This window comes from Ambystoma mexicanum, chromosome 5q, assembly GCF_040938575.1.
Source record: "Ambystoma mexicanum isolate Mex_15411 chromosome 5q, UKY_AmexF1_1, whole genome shotgun sequence".
In the NCBI taxonomy this organism is placed as follows: domain Eukaryota; kingdom Metazoa; phylum Chordata; class Amphibia; order Caudata; family Ambystomatidae; genus Ambystoma; species Ambystoma mexicanum.
In genome coordinates this window covers 136446227-136471598 of record NC_090933.1, presented here as the reverse complement: position 1 = coordinate 136471598, position 25372 = coordinate 136446227, and the positions used below count along the sequence as shown (strand labels likewise).

Sequence of the window (25372 nt, the reverse complement as noted above, 5' to 3'; positions counted from 1 at the left end):
GAGGGAGTTGTGTGTATGTGGCTGAAGGTACCTGTGTGTGTGTGAGAGTTACGGTGCCACTGTAAACCGTTCAGTGCTGACACGAGTGGGCTAGGAGACAGGCTCCGCAGCCCAGTCCTCACGATGCTGCGTCTACAGCGGACTGCTCAACTCTGCAGCCTGCAGAACTGCCCCCAGTTCCCCACTCCCACCCATCAGCCGCCAGAGCTAGCACGCCCCCTGGACAAAAAAAAAACCCTCCCACGTGGCTGGGATGTTGAGCTCAGCAAGCCATCTGGCAAAAAAAAAAACGACAACAAACCAACGACCCTTTCACCTCCCCCTCTCCAAAAAGCATTACACCTCAAAGTGGCCAGTGTTACATTGAAAGCCACTCCCCTGCCAAACAAACAAACTAAAACAAGCAGGGTCAGTGATACACGTGCACGGCGAGAGGGAGTAAGTGGAATTTATCAGGCTTGTGTTTTTATTGTTTAGACGGATGAAAGCCCAGAGTCACATGGATATCAGCAGAAGCAGGGGCAGGCAGGCTTGTTGGATTGCGAGTGTCTCTCTGGAGGCACCGGAATGGACGCAACTTTGTACCAGCCCGGCCAGAAGGCAACTGGCAGTAACCATCAGAACCACGGGCCCAAGAGTAAGGGAAAGGTTTGTGTTTGAGGGCGGTGGTGCACAAAGAAAACACGTCACGGTACACAGCGCAGAAGTTCAGATGCGAGTGGTTTGCAGTAAGGCATGGGACGTTTAAAAAACGCGCACGGAGGGTGCAGGGCACAGTGCATTAATTTAGAACAAAACATAGGAAAAGGGTCCTGTTTACAGACGAGAAAGTCGGGTGTGGGTGCTCTGCATGACGACGGGGTCGCGGTGTGTGAAGCGGAGCGGCGGTGGTGGAGGGGGGCAGAAACGTGTTGTGGACGAGGGAGGCTGCCTGGCTACGCGGCTCCAGTGGCCAGGTGCAGCTCGGTCAGGGAAGGGCCGCGAGGAATATCGGCACCGCGAGCCCGCGCTGCCCGCCTCCCCGCGCGCGGGTTTCCAGGGAGCTCCTCTCAGCTGTGGAGGGAAGAAGCGCGAGAGCCCGGGGAAGGTGGAGGGCGCGGGCATGACTGACAGGCAGGCACGGTGCTAAAAAAACCCGGGCTGGCGCAGTAAAAAGCAGCCGAGGGCGAGACGAGAGGTCAAAATAAACAGCAGCGGCGAGAGGGCACGCACAATCTAATCAGAAAACAGCGAGAGAGAGAGACACACACGCAAAAAAAAAACATGACGCGGAACCCCCTCGGTCCTAGCTCTCCAACACCGCGTTCCTACAAGGAAGTCTTGTCAGGCCACCTAATGCAAACGCTAGAGACAGGACGCCGGCTCTTTTGTTCAAAAATATGAAGGAATGCTTCCAAAAGAAAATAAAGAAGGTCACCACCCCTCGCGCTACCTCAAAAAGAGGACGCGGCACCGCGCTGAGGGTGAGCTGTCTTTGCTGGAGCAGGGAGAGGCGGTGGCGCAGGTAAGAAAACAAAACCAACACGCTTCCGGGGAAGGGGGAAGAGAAAAAAAAGTGAAGGGGGAAGGCGCCGTCCAGCCAGTCCAGTGCGTCCCCAAAGGAAAGGAGCGGCCGCCGTGTGTTTTTGTTTTGAGGGCGGCGTGAGCAGCAGCAGCGGCGGCGGCGCGATAGGCGGCCGCCCCCAGCCGAGGTGCCCGGGCAGCAGCTAATTGCGGAGACAGAGGAAAGAGGCGCGGCGAGGAGGGGGCGGCCCGTGCAGGGGAAGGGGCCGCCCAGCACTGGAGCAGGGCCAGCCCCGTCACACACACACACACACACTCCCACCCACCCATTAATCCCCATGCATTATTCACAACCCGAATTATACACCGACATGCGCAGCACCGGCCGCACCGACACCAGCTAATTTCCGTCATTTTTTTTCTGCTTTTGCAACTCGACTATTTGTCGAGAGGGCGCGCTGAGGGTGGGGGCGGAGGGGGGCAAGACACGTTATTATTTTTTTTTTTTTTATCCGCTCGCCCTCTGATGCTGCTGTTGCCGCCGCCACCGGTGCTGATGCCTCTGCAAAAAAAGCAGCCGCGGCTCGCACTCGCCAGCAGCATGTCTCGGCGAAAGCAAGCCAAGCCGCAGCACCTGGCGTCCGACGGGGAGCTGCTGCCGCTGCTGCCGCCCGGGGTGGCGCTCTGCCGGGACAGCGGTAAGCGGGGGGTCGGAGGGAGGTGTTGCGGGTGTGGGGGCTCTTTCCATCTCCCTGTCCATTGCATGCCTTTTCATATTTCCACCACTTTCTGTTTCCATTGGAGGGGATAGGGGTTGGTGTAGCGCAGCCCTTTAAAGAAAACAACATCATGCACAGGAGAAAAAAAACTTTCGCAAAGTTCTTTTTCTTGCACTCGGCGCTTGGTTTTGTTTGCAAAGATGCGTGCTCTACGCTGCAGCCTGTCTGCCAGCAGCACTCCCGTCCTGCCCGCCTCATTTTCAGTTTCGTTTTTTTGGGGGGAGATCTGTCCTTGATATGTTTTGGGGAGGAGTTGAGAATCGGTGTTGGGGGGGGGGGTGTGGGGTGGGGAGACGGTGAAGGGCACCCATGCCAAGCCTTGGCCAAACCCTGGAGTGAGATTTTACAGGTGAAAGGGGAGAGAGGGGGGGGGGTCCTTGGTTTGGGGGTTAGTGGAAATGATGCTTTCCAGAGAAAAAGGCGCTGGGAACATGTTTCCCCCAATATTCGAGTAGCCCGTTTGCAAATGGGAACCGCTTGGCATCTGCTCTCTGGGGGCATGTGCGGGCACTGCACCCTCGAAGTGGTACCCCGTTGAGAATGCCCTGGCCGCCTCGAAGTGGTGCCCCGTTGAGAATGCCCTGCCCAGGGCAGTGTTTTGTCCGAACAGACCCCCCCCCATTATTTTATAATTCTGTCCTCTGTGTTTTGTGTACGGCTTATCAAACGGGGGTGCGACTGTGAATTGTTAGCATCAGTCGGAGGTTTCTTTTTGGGGGAAGGGGGGGCGCTTAGTGGGTACACTGTCGGTACGATTCTGCGCCCCGGTGCCAGATGGGCCGAGCAGAGGGAGCAGCTGACACGCAGGCGCTGCCAGCGCAGGTGGCAGTGGAAGGGGGCACCGCTCACACAACCCTCCAAATTGGTGCCTATGGCCTTCTGACATAGCAATGGGTGTTCATCATAAAAGTCACTCTGTGCTGAATTTAGTGAGGGGGGATATGTGGAGGGGTATACATATATATAAAATATATATATATGTATATTTATATATTACAACTATAGAAAGGGTGCTGCGAGAACTGTTAATTTTTTTTTGGACAAAAACTTACTCAAGGGGCCTCATTTGGGTAGACAGTGGGCATTTAAAAGTGGCTACATCAGTCCCATCTAACTCTTCGCACTTTTGCGCCTTTGTTGATGTTTAATATCCACTCCCGTTTGCGTTCTGACTTGCGAAAGCGCGTTGCCAAAGCCACCCTGCGCCTGCTCCTCCGTGCCACCTGTAATGCCCGCCGCTGCTCCGCCTCTGACAGATGCGCTTGGCCGTGTGGGGGCAGCACCCCGCCGACTGTGGGCTCGCTTCCAAAGCGGCCCTCTCAGCATGGGCAGGCCTGGGAACATGTGTCCTCCTAGCAGGCATCCTGGGAGCCAGCGGGGGCGGCCTGTCCTCCACCGGCTCTCCTGGGCCCCGGCAGGCGGCGTCTGTTTACTGAAGACTTCGCGCCATTAAGAAAACACCGCTGACCCCGTGAGCGGTTTGTTTCCCTCTCGGGCTGCCCTCAATGTAGCTAAAGTGTGCAACCTTCGAGGCCCGGGGCCTGTGCGCTCACTTCATCCTGTGAAAACATCTGTCACATTACCCATTACTCCCAGACGACTGAAGGGGCGCGCGGGAGATTGGGGAATGGGGTGGCACATTGTGTGGGGGCTGGGGTGGGTCCGCTGACATGTCTTGGTGCAGGTGCTGCGGGCACTAAGCACCTCATCTTTGCAGGACGCGCTTTATTTTCTAAACAGCCCTCGCGCGTGTTTTCGGGCGGCCTGCGGAGGCGGCGATATCTTTCTCTGCAAAACGCGGCGCCAGAAGTTGCAAGTTGCCGCACGTTTTTTATTGCTAACTTTAGCAGAGTTGATATTTGGGTGCATGTTATGCCGCGTTACCTTCATGGGGTTTGTAACGCGCATCTCGGCCGATTACATGCTCCCCAGGCCCTACTGCGTGCGGACACACGTGTAGAGGCGTGTGTGTACGCCTGCATTCGCCTGCATATCAAATACACATTATTGCAATCTGTGCATTCAATATATAGTAATCTTGCATACTCATGATCTCCATCAACTCTACGCCTTCGTATATTATTTATTTGCATGATACGCACGTGCATTAATACATGAAGAAACATACTGTTCTTTGATGCCTGTGTTTGGCATTTATTGGGTGGGCCTTGTCATGCGTGATCAGAAGGTATGCTGGAAAAAAACGCTTGCATATGGTGGGTGGATTAAGGGCAAAGGGGCTCTTTTTGTCATGGAAATGGCCTCTGTTTACTTCATCACGTAGCATTTCTCACACTTGGCTTGTTTTGTATCGCCCGTCAGTGGCTACATGATCAAATGAATGGATTTATTTCTGCCGAAGGAGAGAGGCAGCCCTCCTCCCCTCAAAGGGGCGACATTCCGTCCGGCGCGGAATGTGAAAGCGGGGGTTTATTGTGGAGCCTCTTCTGAATGGACCTGGAGCGGCTTTCACAGCCGAGCCCCCCGAAATGCGACAATGTAAAATGCCTGCCTGCCCCCAAAAAGCTGCTGCACAAAAGGGAGACATCCTCCCTCTCCGAAAACATATTTTCAGCTAACATAAATTGGTAAAACTAAATCAACTTAGAAATGAAAAAGGGGCTACTGTGTTTCTTTATTGTTTTTTAGACTGTAACTCGTTTAACGGTCCCCGCGAGCAGTATTTGGAGCCGTCTCATCCGCAAATGAGTGTTTTCGGTACAGTTTTTGTTGTTCTTCACATAACTAAAACTTGTCCACAGGTCAACACAGTAATTCATACGATTTGCAATGAGTGGTTTTGCAGGTTGAGTGCTTTTGAGCAAGCCGGGCACCACAGATTCACTTAAAGTAACATTTTAGTTTACTTGGCAACGTCCTGTTTTTTAGGGGGAAAGTGGCAGTTGTGCCGGCGGGAATAGTATTTAAATGGCCCCCTGCACAGCACGCCCCAGTAAACTACTTTGGCAGGAAAACATCCACATCTAGAGAAAAAATGAAAAGAGGTGTTCGGGGTGTATAGCAGTCTGGCTGTGTGCCCAAAGACGGTCGGATCCGCCAGCAACCCCTTCTCCCCCCCCCCCCCCCACCCCCCGGTGCCCGAAGGAGCTGGAGTTCAAGAGATGAAAAGTAAAGATTTGCGAAAAGCAAATATGCCTGCACCCCGAAAACCAAACTGCAAATACTATAAACTTCTTAATATCAGGAAGAAGAAAAAAAAGCGGGTCGATCGCGGGGTTCGGGGGGAGGGGGCGCTGTACAACCATGGCCACGGGCCCATTCATTATTTTCCAATTGAAATGTGTGATGTGCGCGGGTCATTCCCGGTGCGGTGCAAAGGCCACACACAGTGGTTTTGGGGAATGCAGCTTGGGCGCCCTCGAGAAGCACAATGGGCAGACGTCAGCTCATTGTTGATTGTTGGGCGCCCTTGTTGCAAAGTACTTAAAGGGCGGCCTGGTGCTCCGTGATTTCCTTAGGTTCACTTGGCAGGCTGCGGTGTTTATTAATGTTGGCATACTACGAATTAACAGGACTGGATACTTAGCAATTTGTGTTGCCACAAAGTAGCTGTTGTGTATCGTCGCGCAGTGCTGCTTGAGGCACACAGGTTGCTGTTTCGTGTTTTTAAAGCAGCACGGCTTCAGTTCCTGGGCGTCTCTTCGTCGAACCCTCATTTCTAGACAGCAACACGTGATGCATGCAAGAAACCGGCGAATGGACACAAGTTGCGGGTAGTCAACATTTTGGAGTACATTCTTTAGTGTGCCAATGTGCCCTAAAAGTGTGTTTGGGCGTAGGGCAATGCACGTGCCACTCAATGCCTTCTCAACTTCAGGCTTCGATTATAATGTAAATTATTTTTTAGTTGCGGTGCCTCTCTTCCTGAGCAAATCCTTTGAGGATGTCTATACGTGTGTGTGCGTTTTGGGGGATTTAGTTGAAGGCGAGGGCAATTCGCGCAGAAGTACCGAGGACAGAACACGAAGAGGCAGGCGCAATTCCATTGCTAGGTACTTTGCGCCGCCGGCTGTTGCGCACACCGGGATTTTAATGTGGACACTGGAAGTGGCTATCACAGGATGGGATATCAGGGGAACTTAACGAGCAGCCCCCTACCCCCCTTCATTGAAAGAACCCGTTCCTTTCTTAAGGCGTGCCCCGAAATTGATGTCCGGCTGTCGAGCATTTTTATAAATGTTGTATAAATTCCATTGTGGAAAACACTAGGCTGGAATGCATTCTTAATGTGTGTCGTGCTGATATAGTGGCACTGGTTTGGGTAAGATTGCTTTTGTGTCTCCTTAGCAGAAAGAAAGAAAAAACATACCCCCGCCCCTTTCATCGGATGAATAGCATTTTGTATTATTATCAGAAGAGGTAGGGAATATGCATGCAGGAAAATGTTGTGGCCAAGGACGTAGACCGTAATGTTTGAGTTGTTTTTGTTTTTAACGAGGAAGTCGACACAGGGCATTGCAAGGGACTGCCCCGCAGATGGCTTATTAGATATGCCCTCTTATAAAGCCAGGCCTGAGTACAGATTATTGTGATTATTTTAAGGATGTGAGGGCAGGGGGCGTTGAAATTCGGAGAGGGTTTTTTTTTATATAGCCCTTGATTTAGAAATCCACATTATAACTCTCTGAGTTACATGCAGGGAAAAAAGCAGGGGGCGCAGACAAAGTAACCAAGGTATTTGCTTCAGTTTTTTCACGTTGGCGGACGAAGAAAGCCGCAGAATAAAAAGTGGGTCAGAATTCATCAAGGGCTGCTAATCTTGTACAAGTCTTAGTATTAATCTTGAAAGGGCCATAAGGAGGTCGCCTGTCCACGGCAGACAGTGCACAGAGGGTGAAGGGGGAGGGAAGAGGGTGGGGGTGCAGGGGCTGCTTAACAATGTAAAAATAAAAATTGCTGTGAGGTGTCACATGTCAGCAAAAGTCGCAGATTTCATATGCAGGGAGCTGTGGTGACGTGCATTTAACAGGTCGAATTACATATGGTAGTACCAAGGATTGTGGCAGCAGGGTTTGCACATCGTTCATTCAACCGGTGTGATCGGAGCTGGGTGGGTTGTCGCACGTAGCGTGTGTGGCATGTTGACAGGTGACCTGACGTTGGTCCATGTTTTAATGAGACTGCACACTCATTAGCAGGCAAGACACTTGTGCTGATTGTACTCCGGGCCCTGGGTGGGAGGGACCCTGAGTAGGTAGATTACAACACACAACATAAAATATTGTCATGTTTGTCCACTTGCAATAGTTTTTTGTTGCATTTTATTTCTAAACTAGTGTTATCTAGCTCTGCTGTATTTGGTAATGCAACAGACCAACCAGTAGACCCGGAAGCATGCATCGCATTTTGCAGTAACTCTTATTGTGTCAGGTACGGCTATGCAGGGAGTGGAGCGCGTGTAGTGGACATATGATGGGGCTGACATATTGAGAGGCGCGTCTCTGCAAATGACACATTCTCCATTGGCAGAAATAATCTGGCATCTCTAATCTTCTAGATCACAGATCCTTCAAAGATCTATGATCAAAAAAATTACGCTGGCCTCCCCACGACTGAAATAGCTGATCGCAGTTGGCGGCGGCTCGAACATTGATTACACGTTATGTGCCGTTTCAATGACTGTGAACACATTTTAAGACTCCTTTTTTGGGGGTTGAGTATGATTCCGCTTTGCTGCCGCAGAGGGCAGTGGGGAAAAGGGGATTTTGTCCTTGGTGCATTGAAAAGTGGGACTGCTCGCAGGCGGGCCAAGCTTTCTCCCTGCACTGGGCTATCCCCGAGGGCAGCCAGTTAGAAGAGCCGCAACAGGGCCTTCTGGTTTAACCTTTGCCTGCTTTGCCGTGCCAGGGGGTGGCCGCTGGATGTCAAGCTCCTAATGCAATTAGTGCATCTATGCAGTTGACCTTGGCCCTAGGGCTTCTCACCACTCTGCCAAGGGTTTCCATTCAATTTGAGCGTTCACCAAAAGTCCATCCAAGGCTGCTACACACTGGGCGGTACAGCAGAGGACCCTCGACTTCATTCTACCTGTTCACACGTGCTCAGGAGGAAGGAGGCATTCACTTGGCTGTTGCGCGGCCTCAAGGGCAACTCCAACACTGTGGCAAGTACTGGCTTTTCTTTACTATCTGGCACTTTGTTGCTTGTTCCCATGATCTGATCCGACTTCTTTATAGGGACTGTTTATTCAATTCTTTGATTTTCTGCATGGAAGCATGCAAAACCTGTTTCCTGGGTCTAATGTCTTCAGCTCAACCCAAATTCAGAATTAGCCATAGTTAGTACCTGCTTATTAATTTATTTATGCATTTCTAGTATTGGTTGCAACTGTACGCCACCTCCTGCAGCCCTCTGCTTGTTTTAAAACATTTTTTAAATCTTTACATATTTTTTTCAGAGTATTGTTTACAAAATGCTAAAAGCAACGCATTTGACTGCTGGAAATTATTCATTACGCCCTCTGATATACTTGCTCAGTAGCCACTCACCTTACTATACTTTGCGCGTCAATTAGGTCTTTTTGGATTGAAACATTTTCCCTTCTTCATATTATCCCTCTCAATAAATATACATGGGTGTGTCTACGCACAAATATGTGTAGGCATCAAAAGAATGAACCGTGAAGCAACACATGCCTAGACATGTACATATGCAGAAGGGCAAATATACTATAGGAAGCTTTTTAGATATATTTATGCAGCCAAATTCAACGCATGTATATGCTGAAAACACTAAAGTTTATCCTTAATGTATAAGTGTTAATGGTTGAAGCAGGTGGGAAAACCCGAAAATCTTCGCTGTAGCAACACATGGAAGGCTTTTTGGGACTTAAAAACAGAAATCGTTTCTTCTATAGGGTTGTGTGCCACCCCTGCCCTCCACAGTTGTGACCCCGAATTCCACTGCTCCGCCCGCCTCACTAATCCCCTCATCTGGGAAATTCAGACATCAGGAGAGAGACTGTGCCCACCTGGGAAAAACCCAGCCTTTGGCATTAGGCCACGGGTTCGCCATCCCCAATAAGCAGCTCTTGCTTATTCTGTGCTCGCTGATGGCGCCTGATTACAAAGATGTCTGGGTCCCCCAACCTTTTCATGTTTTAAGTCTGCAGTTTCATGTTCTAGTCTGAACTTGAAATATTTAACTCTTATTGTTCTTTTTTTAAAACCGAGCGCCTGGAGACTGCCCTTGGATGGTATCGGTGCACAGTATAAATCAACGTAACATAACATGCTTTAGCCAAACGCCTGAGTAGCACACAGCTAAGTGGCTTCCTTTTCATGAATGTTATGTCTTTCTGTTGGCTATTATATTTTTTTAATTTTGTTTCCACATGCATGTTTGCCAGATTTAGTTTGCGGGGTATTACATAACACACTTAAGTCTAACTTGAAAATGCCCCTACACTCGGCCCAATTGATGCCTTTTGGGCATATTAGCTTCCTTCTTTAATGTACTTTTCTACTGGTAAATCAGGCCTCAGAATTGGCACTCACGGGTAGCCATTGGCAAATGATAATTTGACTCTTGCCATGTAAGAAGTGGTGTGCTGTGTGCATTAGGAGAACTGAGGCGGTGAGTGAATTGTCATGCCTGGCCTTGAAATTGTTACCCTCTGGTTAAAAAAACAAAACTACTATTCAGCTATCCTCCTCACTGTTCCACTTTCCCCTTACATTAATTAGGATAGCAAGAGACGGAGGCCTAGCTAGTCAAATACGCACGCCCACATGGTCATCATCGCTACTCCCTACACATACACGTACCCTGAGAGAAAGGCAAGCAGAAACGTGGGCAGTCCTTTTCTCAATCTGGGGGTGTCAGCTAGCACAATCCCCCAAGACAAAAAACAGCCACTATTATACAGCATGAAAACACGTGTTAAGCAATTTATATTTAGAATACATTAGCATATATTTGCATGTATCATGAGTTTTAGGAAAGTGACGTATATTACTTTGAGTGATGGATGTAAGGACATTAAAGCTTACAGTGACAGACAGAAGACATGTCACGAGCTGCCATGCTATACAATACCAGATTCCATCCAAGGTTCTGCTATGTAAAATCATGGAAATCAGGGGTCCTGATTTACAAAAAGGTTTTAAAATGGGGACATCCCATTGAAAGCAATTTTGTAAATCAGGCCCACTGTGTTTATGAGAGAAACGTAGGATTGGAAAGGCGCAGGAGACACTATCATTGCTGTTTTATTTCCCCCTCTATATGGAATCAGACTCTTATTTTTATTTTTATGGACTGAATAAGACATTGATACCGTATAAATCGGATTTTCAAAGAAATTGCTGTACACAGCTCTAGACCTTAAGGCCTGGGCCCCTCATTGGAGCACTACGTGGCCGATGGTGTCTTTCCCCCTGTACTCACCGTTTTTGTACTGAAAGAAGGTGATAGGTGTATGAAGGAAGAGGTCAAAAACACGCAAGCGTGTTACTGCTGTAGGTGCTCCCATCTGACATCACACCACCTCAGTGACAGTAAAAGAAAACCCTTGCAGTTGGACCCAATACGCAATTCACGTAACACAGCATTTGCAAACAAAAGGCCCCCTCCCATTATTCGAAATAAAAACATATTAACCGGCATTACACATTTGCCATGAATTATGTATAGGTGGTAGTACCATGTGTTTGTTTGTGTGTGTGTGTCTACATCAAATACGTTCAGTCCAAGGACCGAAAACATTTGCTGCTCTCCAGCCAGTTTTCAATTAATGTCAGTCTGTATTTTGTGCATGTCCAAATCGGCCTGTGCTTTGCATCTGTTGTTGTCGGTTTCTATTTTGCACTTGCTGATGGCACTTCTCAGAAGCTTTCTGGAAAAAAATGGCAATTGCAACAGAGGAGAATTTAAATTTTTAACACGAGCACCGAGCTGCTGCCAGCCTGTCTCCGTTGTAACAATTAAGCTACGGAAGAGACTGCCCCAGATGCTCGGGAACGCATTCAAGGACAGTTGTCCCACTGTAAAAAAAAACAAAAATGTAAATGTTTGGGAATGACGGACCACCGGACATTTCTGGCCAACCTGCCATTAAAATTGTCTTATTGAACCCACCAACCTCTTTTGGCGAGATTTGTTGTATGTCATCAGATGTCCATAGCAACCTGAAGCAGCTCCTGTCTGCACGTGGCGCTAGACAAACCTCAAAAAAAGAAATACATACGTAATCCGCTATAAAAGGCCACTCCACGTTTTACGCTAGGCATGACATAAAATGTTTAAGGCAGTGGTATTCAAACTTTTTCATACCAAGCCCCCGTTAGATAAGAATATTGTTTTCGGGCCCTCACCTAAGGGTTGGCACCTCCAAGGAGCCAAAAGGATGTCCTGGGGGGCCCAGGCTGTGTAAAATATAAGCAGATGTTCTACTACTTATATTTTCTGTTAACGCAATCACCCTAATCCTTTTTTCTATTAAAAGGAGTCATCGTAATCCCGTTTTAAAGACTCTGAGTCCCTCCTGGACATCCTTTGGCCCCCAACTTTGAAGACTGGTGGTTTAAGGTACAACGTTTTTTGGTCCTTGTTTTTCTCAAATAACCATCTTGGGATGCCCCTTGTATTGTGGGCATTCCCAACCGCACTTCGGTCTATGAAGGTAGGTAAAATGGGCCAAGAAGCATCCCGTGCCATCGTCCCATTTCCAATGCTTCCCTCATTAAGGAACAAACATTTAGCGCCGTGATTTTGTACAGAACAGGAAGCTCATTTCCATAAAATGGCTGACGCGCACATAGATGGTGGCCCACAGAGAAATACCAAGATGGAACTAAATAAAAGAATGTGTGGGGGGACAAAAGGTCGGTGTGCAAAACTGAGGCAACGTGCAATAAGGCTGCTGAAAGCCGTCACTCCCAAATTGGACTTCCTGTAGTTTCTATTATCTGAATCTTAAGGTTGAATTCCTAAAGATTGACCTTTTGTTGCATTTTGATGTTCATTTTTAACTGGGGGGGCGGGAGAGGGGCAGCCACAGTACTCCTCTTTCCTTTTTCATGTTGATAACATTTCTCACCCTCAGGCCCCTCGCTCCTCCCTCCCCCGCCCCCTATTTGGCTTTCCGTTTTATGCTCGCTTTGGGATCGAAAAAAGTCTTGCCACGACGACCACTGGTCATCTTTAGACATCTCATTTCAGGCCGGTTGACTTTTGGATGTCGACCTTTGACCCTGCTACACGGAGGAGGCCCATATGCACTCTTGCAACACAACGCGAAAAAAGTACACAGCGCAATGAAGATAACTTTTCTCTGCTATATGAAATGAAGTGCACGTTTGGAGAGCCGCAACAAACTGCTACTTGTCCAGGCCTCAACCGGCGCAGTTTTTGGATGTGGCGTCCACCCCTTTCATACTACGTTTCCTCATGTTCCCCATGCAGACCAATCACTGCCTTGCTCTTGCTGATGCCATTTGGCCAAAAAAGTGCGTTCTGGGAAGTGTCGCGGTAATTTGGCCTAGATAATCCATCCCCTTGTGCCAGCTAAAGATACTGGGCCTGATTTTACAAAAGCGTTTTTCAGTCGGAAAATCCAACTGTCACACGCGTTTATAAATCAGGCCCTCTGCTGCCTAAAGCGTTTTGATTCCTGCAACTCCTTTTATATCCAAAGGGTACATTGTAGGCAGTCTTGTTATGTGCATTTAAAAAAAAATATATATGTTTCTATGTAAATAGCGCGGTGTGCCATTCATATTGAAAGCACTCAGTGGCAAAAGGTAGCATGTTTTTAAATGTTTTTGTATATTTATTATAGCCGCGTAGGCCACGGATGTGGCGGTATCCTCTGTGGCAGCGACGAAGAAAACGATGATAAATATTGCTTCTACGCCCCACTTTCGTCGTCACCCCACAACTGCCGTTTACCGCATAGCCCCCACGTTATTATTGTTTTATCTGACTGAAAGCATTTGACTCCGTTTATTTGGGGTTAACTTATGAGGTGTACGCGCTCTGTCTTCACAACGACCCCCATCACACATTCCACGCCTCGCCTGGCCGGTCTTGAGTGACTAGGCCGCCCAAGGTGCGCAATGGCAGTCAAGCAAAACTGGCCGCCCTGCCTTTGCCATCTCCTCACCCCCGAACAATCGCCGCATTATTTGACCATCCATCACACAGGCTAGCGGGAGCCACCACCACGTGCGAGCACGGCCGTCTTCCCACATCTGTGCCGTGGTGCACGAACGCGCCCGCATTTAAGGCAGCACCCTCCCCGCCCCCCCCCCCCCGCTTCGCAACACTGATTAGGAGCTGCTACCGTCCCTCCAGAGGGGAGAGGCTGTGGGTGATCCTGCCACAGGTGGCTGTTACTTAACACATTCTGATTTAGGCCACTGAGTAGATCAGGCTGCGCGTGCCAGGCTGCGCGTGTATCTCTTGCAGAACAAGAGTGCCCTCTACCGGCCAGAGCCATGTCGGCAGTTTCTTTTGTAGCGGAGGAGGAACGGATTTTTTTCTCTCTCTCTTTCATTTGCTCCCTTTGAGCCTGGAATTTCTCCTTACTTTGTTCCACGCAGTGGGGCTTTCCATTCGTCTCCTCCTGTTTCGCAGCTTGCGCCCAGTAGGCCGCCGTTCACCCCCCTTTATGGGGCTAGGAGCCATCATAAAGGGTTGAAAAGAATTAATTTGCAAGAAAGCAAATGTCTTCGAACAGTTTAGGAAAACTTGGGGGCTGAAAACGCGCGTGCCCCACTTTTGAGTCTCGCTGAAGTGTGCGATTGAAGCTACTCTCTTCTTAGCGTGCAAGTTTTTCTTCACAGTTGGAATATATTTGTTTCCTAATTGCGCCCGTGTTAAGCCCTCTTAAATTTAACGCCACTGCGGAAACAGTCTGCGTCCCGCTTTGCACAGGGACGTTGATATTTCCTTTTGTAGCTTGAGGTGTTTTTTTTTAAAAAAAAATGTAGAACTGCTTCCCAGTTCTATATAGTGGCCTATCAATTATTGAGTGCGATAGCCCAGTAGTATGGGTTTCCTTATGAAAGCTGGAGTCAATTATGCATCATCGCGTCTTCGGTGTTTGCTGCGCGCCGCCTGTGGGGCTCTGGTTAACGGAAGGCAGGTTGGGAGCAGGTATTGTTTGCTCCATTAGCGTAGCTCATGCGCCGCCCCTGGGGCCCTGGTTAAGGGGTTGCTCCATTGGCGTATCTTCGCTTGGCGAATGGTTACGTTTCCATGTTGGGGAATACGGCCCGTGTCCCAGCTTGAAGCGTAAGTGAAGGCCCCTCCAGTTGCTATATTTATCCCGGTTACGTCTCCGAAGATGCGACTGATATGGCGGCACACCGGCAAAATATAACATTTTAGCGTCTTACTGGTTAGATCAAAATAGTTGCACTGCCCTTGGCATGTCACTTCACCCATGAATGCATTCAGTGCTCCAGATAAGATTTTGAAGTGAGAGTGTTTTACTACCTATTTTTTTAAAGCTGGGGTAAAAATGTAAGCCTCGTTGCCAATGGGAGTATTTAATAGGCACGGAAAAATATGTTTTAATTGTAAATTAGAAAGTTTTGCAAAAAACATTTCTTTTTACTGAGTTACTCATGCACATTAAAAGATACATTGTTGCCTCTTCAGACCAGGTCGTAATAATAGTTTATTCCTGTGGCATTATGTGCACTATTAACCCCACTGAATCCATGCAGCCGTGTGGCGGAATGCCGGCGGACAGGCTCCTACATTCCTGTTTGCTAGTTTTGTTGGCGGTATTTTTACTTCCTATTTTCCTTTTTTTAGGGTATTTGTCTATTTTTAGGGAGTAAAATTGGCCGACAAAATATGCATACATTATTTAGAGTAATGCAGTTGCTTTACACAGCAGGACATCGATTTCTATACGCATGCTATAGAATGCTATGTGGGTCCCCATTTATGTGTGTGTGTGTGAATTGAGCAACACTCTTTGTGCATAAGTGTAAGCATTGTGTCTACTTTCTCAGGACCACATGGGCGTGCATCGTGAGTAACATTGATCAAACATCATGATAGCATGATTAACCATTGCGCGTACAGTGCGTGTACGCTTTTCATTCTACCATGGCCCATGCAACCTGAGAAGACTTTGGGCATGCAGTGCAAGTACCTATTTGTGCATACAGTCTGAGTGCACTTTTGCACACAGCCTGACTCCCATTGTACTTACAACGTGGGTATGATACATAATACAGCACAACTAGCTTTTGTGTCTGTCTTGTTAAGGGACTTTGCACACAGCCTAACAACCATTGCGCTTAGAGCATAAGTACCTTTTCTGAGCACAGTGGGAGTTCGCTTTGTGCATGTTGTCTGAATTAACTTTGTGTTATAAGCAAAAACAAAAACTTGCATTTATCTTCTATATTTGAAAAAGTACGCAACCGTTAACAAGTACGTTTGGGGCCATCGCTTGTACAATTTAGCTTGCAGACCACCATTTTAAATAAGATTAAAAAAGAAAGGAATTTTAGAGATAGTTTTTTCTATCTATCTATATTTGTTTTTATATAGCGCTAAATCGCCCACAGGCCTCAAAGCGCTCACAAGGACAGACAACATAGTACACAGCATAGCTACAACTGGGATCTGATGTCCTAGGCGTGAAACAGATTTAACATTTCGCTAAATTGCTCTTTCATCAAACAGCCGGGTCTTAAGTTGTTTCTTAAACACAGCGAGAGACCCACTGCTCTTGAGCATAAGCGGCAGGGAATTCCAGGGAATTTTGGCCAAAGCAAACTATTTATATACCTTCTCCCAGCGTGCACCGTGTTTCTGAATGTGGTATGTGGTATCCTGGATCTCTGCCACAGGTCATGAGAATTTAGAACCCATTCGCTCCAAAAAAGGTGGCCATTTTAACAAGAATCAATAAAATTGCGCTTGTTGAAGATGTGTAAAAAAGTGGGGGAAAACATCCTCTGCGAGGTGCAGCAGAACAGAAACATTCACCATGTCTGTCCACACCTAGCACATTCCCCTTAGAGCCTTTTATCAATCAGTTTCAGCCAGACTCGAGGCTCCAGTAGATATACAGTTAATAAATACACTGAGAAAATGATTGTTTCACGTGTATGTTTTTCTCTTTCAAAAATAGGAATTTTCAGTAGGAATGCTTGTCTTGACATTTCAGAGTTTTCATTTTCTGCTTTAAAAAAATCAACTCGTCATTTTTTTATGTTTGAATCACTTTAACCCCCAAATGCCTACTCCTGAGATTATGGTAATGTCCCCTTTTGGTGTCGCGGCCATCCTCCGCGACCTAAGATTTGCTATCACCATGCGCACCTTCAGAATACCCACAAAATACGCCTTCAGCTCCCAGTGGTTGTTTTGTTACCAAACACCCTACTGATGAGATCTCTTGCGTAGACTATATCAGGAACACTTCCTGAAGTACAATGTATATTTGATAATATATCAGTGGCAATCACCTTGCCTTTCCTTCCTACTCATCGCCACCTTTCCCTAGCACTAGCTCTCTGTTCCCGTCCATCGCTCAGTTCTGATGTAGCGTTTGATGGAGCTAACCCCCGAACGGCCATTTTGTTCCAGATGATCAGCAAAGCAATCAAGACACACAAAAGAAGAGGTCAAAGTATCTTGTTCAAAGTAAACCTATAAAATGGCGTTGCTCAGGCAGGAAACAAGCAGGATACCCGTTTTTAGCACTGATACTCGCAAAACACCATGCTTCCGTCTTCGCATGCACTTTGTGAGCCTGGACATCACATCGCTCAGTGATCTTTGCAGAACAACATAACATTAAGTGTGTGTGGCTCAAAATGGGGCTCCTAAAAAGCGAGAAAAAGTCATCCAATTCGGATTGATAGTATTGTTCCATATTATTAAAGATGGCATCGCCAATGCGATATGGCCCATCATCTCTGCTGGCTTTCTGGAATATAGTCAGTATATGGAATATTCGCTTTTCTGTTGCATTCCATTTCTGATGGGCTTCCATCTAAGGTCACATCCATTGCAACCATGAAACTGTCTTTCTATCAGTTGTTTAATTAAATCAGAACATATTTCAGAACACACCAGATGAAGTTCTTGCAACCATCAATAACTTTTGCAAAACTCCTCATATTCTTTACTTAAAAAAAAAGAGCACTCCCCATGTAAGAGACAGGCTAGGCGTTTTTATTTTATTTTACCTGAGTTGATTTAACTTTGATCAAAGCCACAACTTAGCGCATTTATTGGTGAGCATTGCAAAATCTGCAACATTGGAGCAAGCTTTCAGTGCCTTAATATTGACATACCAAGGGATCCACATTGCTTAGGGCTATTTAGCATCTGTGTGCAGCCTAGAAAAACCTAGTTAGCTTGATACCAACAGCTCTCACAAGGTACTTCTTGCTCCCCAGACCAGCTGGGGCCATACATACCTACTTGACATTACCTCTGTGGCCCAGATACCCAAATCATTTTTCAATTGTATTTTCACATAAAAAAACGCTTTGTGAATGAGGCCATTTGAGTTTTGAAAATGTGTATGCAGAAAAGGATTATGGTACATCTAGAAGACACCTAAAGCACAATGAGCCAGATTTAATAGATAAAAGGGAATAGTTTGCATCATTTGTGGAAGTTCGATTTGCGACACATCCTGGCAGATTGTGCATTATATATGCAAGCTTCTGCTTGCCTATAAGCTGCAGGTAGCTTCGTCTTCATGGGTGTTCCTGCTCACAAAATCATCATTTCAATCCCATCATCACTGTCTAAATATAAGAGAATTACATCATCAAATCTCCTTTTTCCCCCACTGAAAATTACATATATTTATACTGTGTAGGTCTAAAACATTTATGAAATTAATAATGGCAATCATTAAATGAATGGATTAAAGTATGTGCTCATGATGGAAAGCTCTGCCAAGCACTTTGTTGTTCTAAAAATACATAGTAGGTCCCATTATACAAACTGAATTAAAAAAAAAAGGATTGCTAATCCATTCATCCTTAAAAAAAACATCTGGAATTTTAGGAGTCTGGTGCCGTCAAACATCAACTGAAATTGATGATTCCGAGGCCCTTTGTCACTTGTTCATTTTTTGTTCTTTTTTGTATAGTTCAAGTTGCAGTTGTTGCGGCTTTTTCCATGACGCAAGCTTTCTTAGTTAATGAAATATAAGAAATGTACTAACTCAAGATTTTGATATTAAATCATGACTTGAATCATGCCACCCGTCTCCATAACTAGCCCTACATTTCAATTCAGAATGCACAGTGTAAGGGAAACTTTATTATAAGGCATTTTGCACACTATCTTTTTTTCCAGGCTGTTTATCATCACAGTATATTATTGTGCAAATAGTTTATTGATGTTTGAATTTTTACTGATGTTTTCATTCAAATGTTTTTATTAAACATGCACAACTCTATATATAACGTTATGTCAGGTCCTTAAGTAACTTTAAAAAAGGCAAAGGAGCAGAGTTTGCAAAATGACCGCATGAAACACCATTAAATATATAATTTAGAGATACACACGTTGTCCAATTTAGCTTTTTCATCTAATTATATTGATCATATTCTACGGTCAATTTCAAAATAAATTCTACATAATTTTTCAATTTATCTTACTTTTAATAGAATGCCATTTCAAGATGTTCCACTGATATTGTTAGCTCACGGTAGTTTACAACAAACTCATTGAAAATCAGAAAGTACACATCAGGCACCTACACATTTTGAAGATTTAGAAAACAATGTAGATGATGTGTTTAATAATAATTTATTTAATGTGATACAGTTTACATAATAAACTTTACACATATTCTAAGCTTATACATATACTATATAATATGCAATAAAATATACAAAAAAATTGCATAAAATTCATGAACAGCATACAATCAATACCTATAAAATACATAAAAAGAAGTGTTCATAATAAATGAAAGGGAAGAGAAAAGAAGAGAGAAAGAAAGCAAAAAAACCCAAACTAGCCTTCAGCCTCATTTATACAATGGGCACAAATTAGACGGTCAACTAACAGAATCACTGAGAACCTCAAGATCATGCGATAATGGGACATCGAGCAGGATCAAATCAATTGTCTGTCTACCTCCAGACCATTAAATATATGTAATACACAATCTGCCACTGCAGATCAGCACCAACAGAGTATTTTACGTGATATTTCAATCACTGCACTCCACTTGCTATTCAGATCTTAATACCCGGTATTTCTTCAATCTTTAGCCAAATATTGTAGAGGGCAGTGATGTGTTTAGAATTTTGTTACAGTATTTTGTGTCAACCAGTTGTAGTAATTGCAAAAATACCTTTTGTAATTGAAATATATTGCTTATGATCTCGAGAAAACAAAAATAGTCTGCATAGTTGGGTCACTTTTTCTAGCACAGCTACTAAGACAAAGCTACAAAATTACATATGTCGACTAGAATGCCTTGCTAGCAACAAATCCCTGAGGTGACACTACATCCTGGTTACAGCTGCATGAACGGGTGATTGGTTGGGTCATAGGTCATAGACCATTTTAGCTGGGGGTAAAGAGAGAGGAGTCCAGAGGAAGTCACAGGTTTCTTGCATTTTTGGGTTACTACGCTTTTTTGTCACAATAAACCACAGCATTTTGGTTTCATCAAAGCCCAACCCCATTAACAATATCTGCTGGTGTATTACATTTCCCACTTCCATCAACAGCAATGTTTGCTGAATCCTAAAACTCGTGTAAAATTAAAGACTCCCTGGCAATACAAGGATATCTTGATTTTCTATAAGTCAAATACTATTTTTAAGCATATCTTTCTTGAAGATTTATATGCTCTGGGCACATTCTACTGATGTCGAATCACTACCTTTTGTAAAAAGAATATTTGTATGTGAATTATTCCTGTCTCTTGATGAGAAAGACTATTTCAAATTCGTCAGCGTTGTTTCAAGGTTTTCCATTGGTGCATGTAACATGAACTATGCAAGGACAAAGAAGGGTAAATATAATCCATTTGAACTAATATTCATCTGTATCAGAAATTGGGTTTTTGCCTCATTCACAGTGGAGCGCTCCACTAGAAGCAGAACGAATCAACAGTGTGCATCTCCCACTTGCCTTTGCAATACATTTGCTTCAGTTTCATTATTTGTTGCTTGACAAACAAAGCTCTAAAGCGTCAGCCATGCCGAAACTAGCAAAGTAAAAATTGTAATCTTGTAAACCACAATAAAAGCAAAAGAAAGTGACTTTTTTATTTTGTATTTCCTTACTGCTATTTATTTGATCGAGTGTGAATTAGAAATGTATTCATTAAATATGCTTGTTATTCGGTACAAGAGGGTAAAGCGAGTCAGAGGAAGTGGCTGCCTACAACAGTAATTAAGCATGTGCACCCAATTAGCTGGTTTTCCACTATACTACTAGCTTACAATTGGCAGAATCTTTCTACAGTTTAGTAATACTTGGAGATAGATGCGAAAAGTATGCCTGACTGCGTTATCTTCGAGGTCATAGCGTGTTCACATAGCTAACCTTTAAATATATAATGCACACATTCACAAATCATTGAGCTGTATTGGTAAATAGCAATAGCACCCAATCGCAGCTCTTATTTCACGGAAAATATTACTTTTGACAGTCAATTATTTGTTTAAACATAATCCTGCAAGGTTCTGCTGCACCTTTGTAGACCACAGTACATTGAATTTCTTCCATATTTTGAGACCATTGTAAGTGGAGGTCACATAAAACAATAAAAAAATCTCCAGAATTAGTTTGGCTTATCTAGAAAGGAAGGGATTTTGCTTTTGTTTAAGTAGCGATATAAGATGTGCCTGCTCTTCGCAGTCAGAAATAACGTGTCGTCAAGAAATTCCGTAAGAAGTAAAATGAATGCGTATTGATCCGCAAAGTGATATAGAATTACATTAAATCCTTGGTGTCTCGACACTGTATGCAGATAATAAATCTAGGTAGCCCAGGACCACACTTGAGTAAAGTAGGCCTGCCTAGTCCTGTCGGGCACTGATTTGAGTTTGAAAGGTTACGGATTACTTGAGCAATGTTAAGTGAACTGGCAAAGGCATCTCTAATTTTGCTGCAAACGAGGAAGCGTGATGGCGAAGGGGAATACTAATGAGTTCATCAAAAGCCTGATTTGTACTCAACAGACAAGGTAGCTGTGAATTGTATGAAAATATTGGAAATCAATACCTTCTATGGAATTTCATTAAGAAGCAGTATCCACAATTGATAGAGCCTCATAATTTGATGGATTGTGCTAGGAAAATGATTAGCTGGGTGGGAAAGTCGCAGCACTCGCACGCTGAGACTTCAGAAGTGTTGAAGTGGGGTAATTTGTACAAAATAAAAAAATATTGATTTGTTTTGCTTATGTGCAAAATTTTAAAAAACACTGGCATCTATTGCCTTGCTATTCAATGGCTGATGCAATCTTTTTGCTTTTACAGAAGTCCCAGGTGAAGGACCGGACGATGCTGACAGCGGCAACGAGAGCAGAAGTGGGAGTGAAGAGACCAACGTGTGCGAGAAATGCTGCGCAGAGTTCTTCAAGTGGACCGACTTCATGGAACATAAGAACAGCTGCACCAAGAGCCCCCTTGTGTTAATCATGAACGATGAGGAGGCGGCCGCCCCATTGCCCGCTGCTGAAGAGTTTGCAGAGCCATCTCCTCCTAGCTCTCCCAGCAACCACGATGGGAGCGAGGCGGCTGATGAAAACATTCAGACAGACAACAATGATAGCTGTGAGCTGAAAGAAGATGACAAGGAGGAGGAGCCCATGGATATTGAAACACCTGCAGAGACAAGTGCACAGAGTGGAGACACCTCAGACACAGCTACTCCTCTACCTCAGATTCCAGAACCATCTTCCATGAGCAGCTACACCATGCCAAACACTAATGTCACCTTGGAGACTCTGCACAGTACTAAAGTGGCAGTGGCACAGTTTTCACAGACAGCAAGGTCTTTAGGTGGGGCGCACACAGGGCCCACAGCTCTGGCCATCCCCATCATTCTGGAGCAGCTGATGGCCCTGCAGCAGCAGCAAATTCACCAACTCCAGCTGATAGAACAGATTCGCAGCCAGGTGGCTCTAATGAATCGGCAGCCGCTGCGTCCTGCTCTGACACCCGCAGCAGCACCATCTCAGGCTGCCCCTCTCCCTGCATCCAATCCACTTCAAGGCTTTACAGTGCATTCTGCCCTTCATTTGGCAGCAGTCGTCCCGTCCACCATTGCCGGGCCAGCCTGCAACAATAAACCACAAACCTTTGAGAACTCCCAGCACACCCCTCAGCCTACTTCGGGAACAAGCACTCCAAACATAGTCATCAGTGCCTCATGTGCCCTCACTGAGTCCAGTGCATCCTCCACCACAAATGTAAACTCAGTTTCATTAACTCCTCCCACATCAAGTGCTGTTAGCATTTGCTCACGTCCCCCAAACCCTTCAACACCACCCACTCTCGGACATGGACCTCTCACATCAGCTTCCAGCTTGCCAAGCCCACTTCTACCTCAGTCTTCGTCAAACAGTGTCATCTTCCCCAATCCACTAGTTAGCATTGCGGCAACAGCAAATGCATTAGATCCATTATCTGCTCTCATGAAGCACCGTAAAGGAAAACCTCCAAACGTGTCTGTGTTTGAACCGAAGGCAACCTCCGAAGACCCATTTTTTAAACACAAATGTAGATTCTGTGCCAAGGTCTTTGGGAGTGACAGTGCTTTACAAATTCACCTCCGCTCACACACAGGGGAGAGGCCCTTCAAGTGCAACATATGTGGAAATCGATTTTCCACCAAAGGCAACCTGAAAGTTCATTTTCAGAGACACAAAGAAAAATACCCCCACATCCAGATGAATCCCTACCCTGTCCCTGAATACCTGGATAATGTCCCTACAAGCTCCGGAATTCCATACGGAATGTCTCTGCCTCCTGAAAAGCCAGTGACTACGTGGCTGGATAGCAAGCCGGTGATACCAACCATTTCCACCTCAATTGGGCTTCAGCTGCCACCCACAATACCAGGCCTCAGCAACTATGGTGATTCCCCCTGCATGACTCCCATGAGTAGGTCCCCACAGAGGCCATCTCCTCCCTCCAGTGAATGCAATTCTTTGTCTCCGAGCATACACAATTCTGAATCCGGCATCCCAACAACTGTGGAGTCTCCACAGCCCACCCTTAGCATATCGGCTGTCACTAAACTTGAACCCGTTCTTTTGCCTCCTACCAGTGCACGTCTAGGGGAGCAGCACCCTCTAAGCGGGGACATTTCTTCAGCTTCCACACCGCCAGTTCCAACCACTACAGACAGCAGCATGTCAACGAGTCTCCCAAACCCGGTGCTTCCTTCCATGTCCGACCAATTCAAAGCAAAGTTTCCATTTGGCGGTCTGCTGGATTCTATGCAAACATCAGAAACCTCAAAGCTGCAACAGTTAGTCGAAAACATTGACAAGAAGATGACTGACCCGAATCAATGTGTCATCTGTCACCGGGTGCTCAGTTGTCAGAGTGCTCTCAAAATGCATTACAGGACACATACGGGAGAAAGGCCATTTAAATGCAAAATTTGTGGACGTGCCTTTACTACGAAAGGTAATCTGAAAACACATTTTGGCGTTCATCGAGCGAAGCCCCCTCTCCGAGTGCAGCACTCATGTCCCATTTGTCAGAAGAAATTCACAAACGCTGTTGTTCTCCAACAGCACATTCGTATGCACATGGGTGGGCAAATTCCAAACACGCCGTTACCCGAGGGCTTCCAGGATGCAATGGACTCCGATCTCTCCTATGATGACAAAAACATGGACTCATTGAGCAACTACGATGATGACTTTGATGACAATTCCATGGAAGAGGATCTTGACTTAAAGGACACAGCAAGTGAATCCTCCAAGCCTTTCATATCCTACCCTGGGTCTTGTCCCACGTCACCACCATCCGTCATCTCCAGCATTGCTGCTTTAGAGAACCAGATGCGAATGATTGACTCTGTCATGAACTCCCAGCAGCTTGCGGGCATGAAGTGTGTAGAGAACGGATCGGCAGAAAGTGACCATTTAAGTAACGACTCTTCATCGGCAGCTGGTGATCTTGAAAGCCAGAGCGCGGGCAGCCCCGCCATGTCAGAATCATCGTCGTCCATGCAGGTGTTGTCCCCGGCACACAGCAATAGTGAAAGCATTAGATCAAAGTCCCCAGTTGTAGTCAACATAGAGGAGCCACAAGAGATAAAGTTAAAGAAAGAGAAGCCCGATAGCCCACCACCAGCTCCAGAAAATGGAGGTGCACTAGACCTGAGATCTACCACCCCGGTCAGACCAGCCATCAAGGAAGAGACTCCTTTTAGCCTGCTGTTCCTGAGCAGAGATCGTGGTAAGTTTCAAAGTACAGTTTGTAATGTCTGTGGCAAGCCTTTTGCTTGTAAGAGTGCATTGGAAATTCACTACCGCAGCCATACTAAAGAACGTCCGTTTGTTTGTACGATCTGCAGTCGTGGGTGTTCCACTATGGGTAATTTAAAACAGCACTTGCTGACACACGAATTAAAAGAGCTTCCTTCTCAGCTATTTGAACCCAACTTTACTCTAGGTCCCAGCCAAACCACTCCTACCCTGGTCACCAGCACTGCGCCTGCCATGATCAAAATGGAAGTGAATGGTCACAGCAAGCCGATCTCATTGGTTGAGGGTCCCCATCTACCAGCTGGAATCCAGGTTCCTGCTGCACCACAGACAGCGATGAGTCCAGGCATCAATCCTATGCTGGCGCCCCCACCACGACGGACACCCAAGCAGCACAACTGCCACTCGTGCGGGAAGACCTTCTCCTCTGCAAGTGCACTACAGATACATGAACGCACCCATACTGGTGAAAAGCCATTTGGTTGCACAATCTGTGGTAGAGCATTTACCACAAAAGGGAATCTGAAGGTAAGGAGAACTCTCTCACATCTTACAAAGAAAACCATAAGGAAATGGGAATGCAAAATGTACATTTGGCCTCAAAGGCACTCTGCCCTCCACCCCTTGGTTATTTTGAAGGCATGTTTAAGGAGTT

The 25372-nt window shown here is 45.9% G+C and overlaps 1 protein-coding gene across 4 annotated transcripts in view; it reads left to right on the top strand.

Annotated features, from left to right (window-relative positions):
• Positions 1-524: 524 nt before the first annotated feature.
• Positions 525-25372, top strand: part of SALL3 (spalt like transcription factor 3) — a 59935-nt gene continuing 35087 nt past the window's right edge. The window contains exons 1-3 of one of the 4 annotated variants that reach the window (XM_069620659.1): positions 525-637; positions 21749-24688; positions 24905-25245. In XM_069620659.1, coding sequence (XP_069476760.1) covers positions 568-637; positions 21749-24688; positions 24905-25245 — 3351 coding nt within the window. In that variant the 5' untranslated portion in view covers positions 525-567. Of the gene's footprint in view, positions 638-992; positions 1505-1676; positions 2202-21748; positions 24689-24904; positions 25246-25372 lie in introns of those variants that run through there. The other 3 variants (XM_069620661.1, XM_069620658.1, XM_069620660.1) reach the window with 3 other exon arrangements.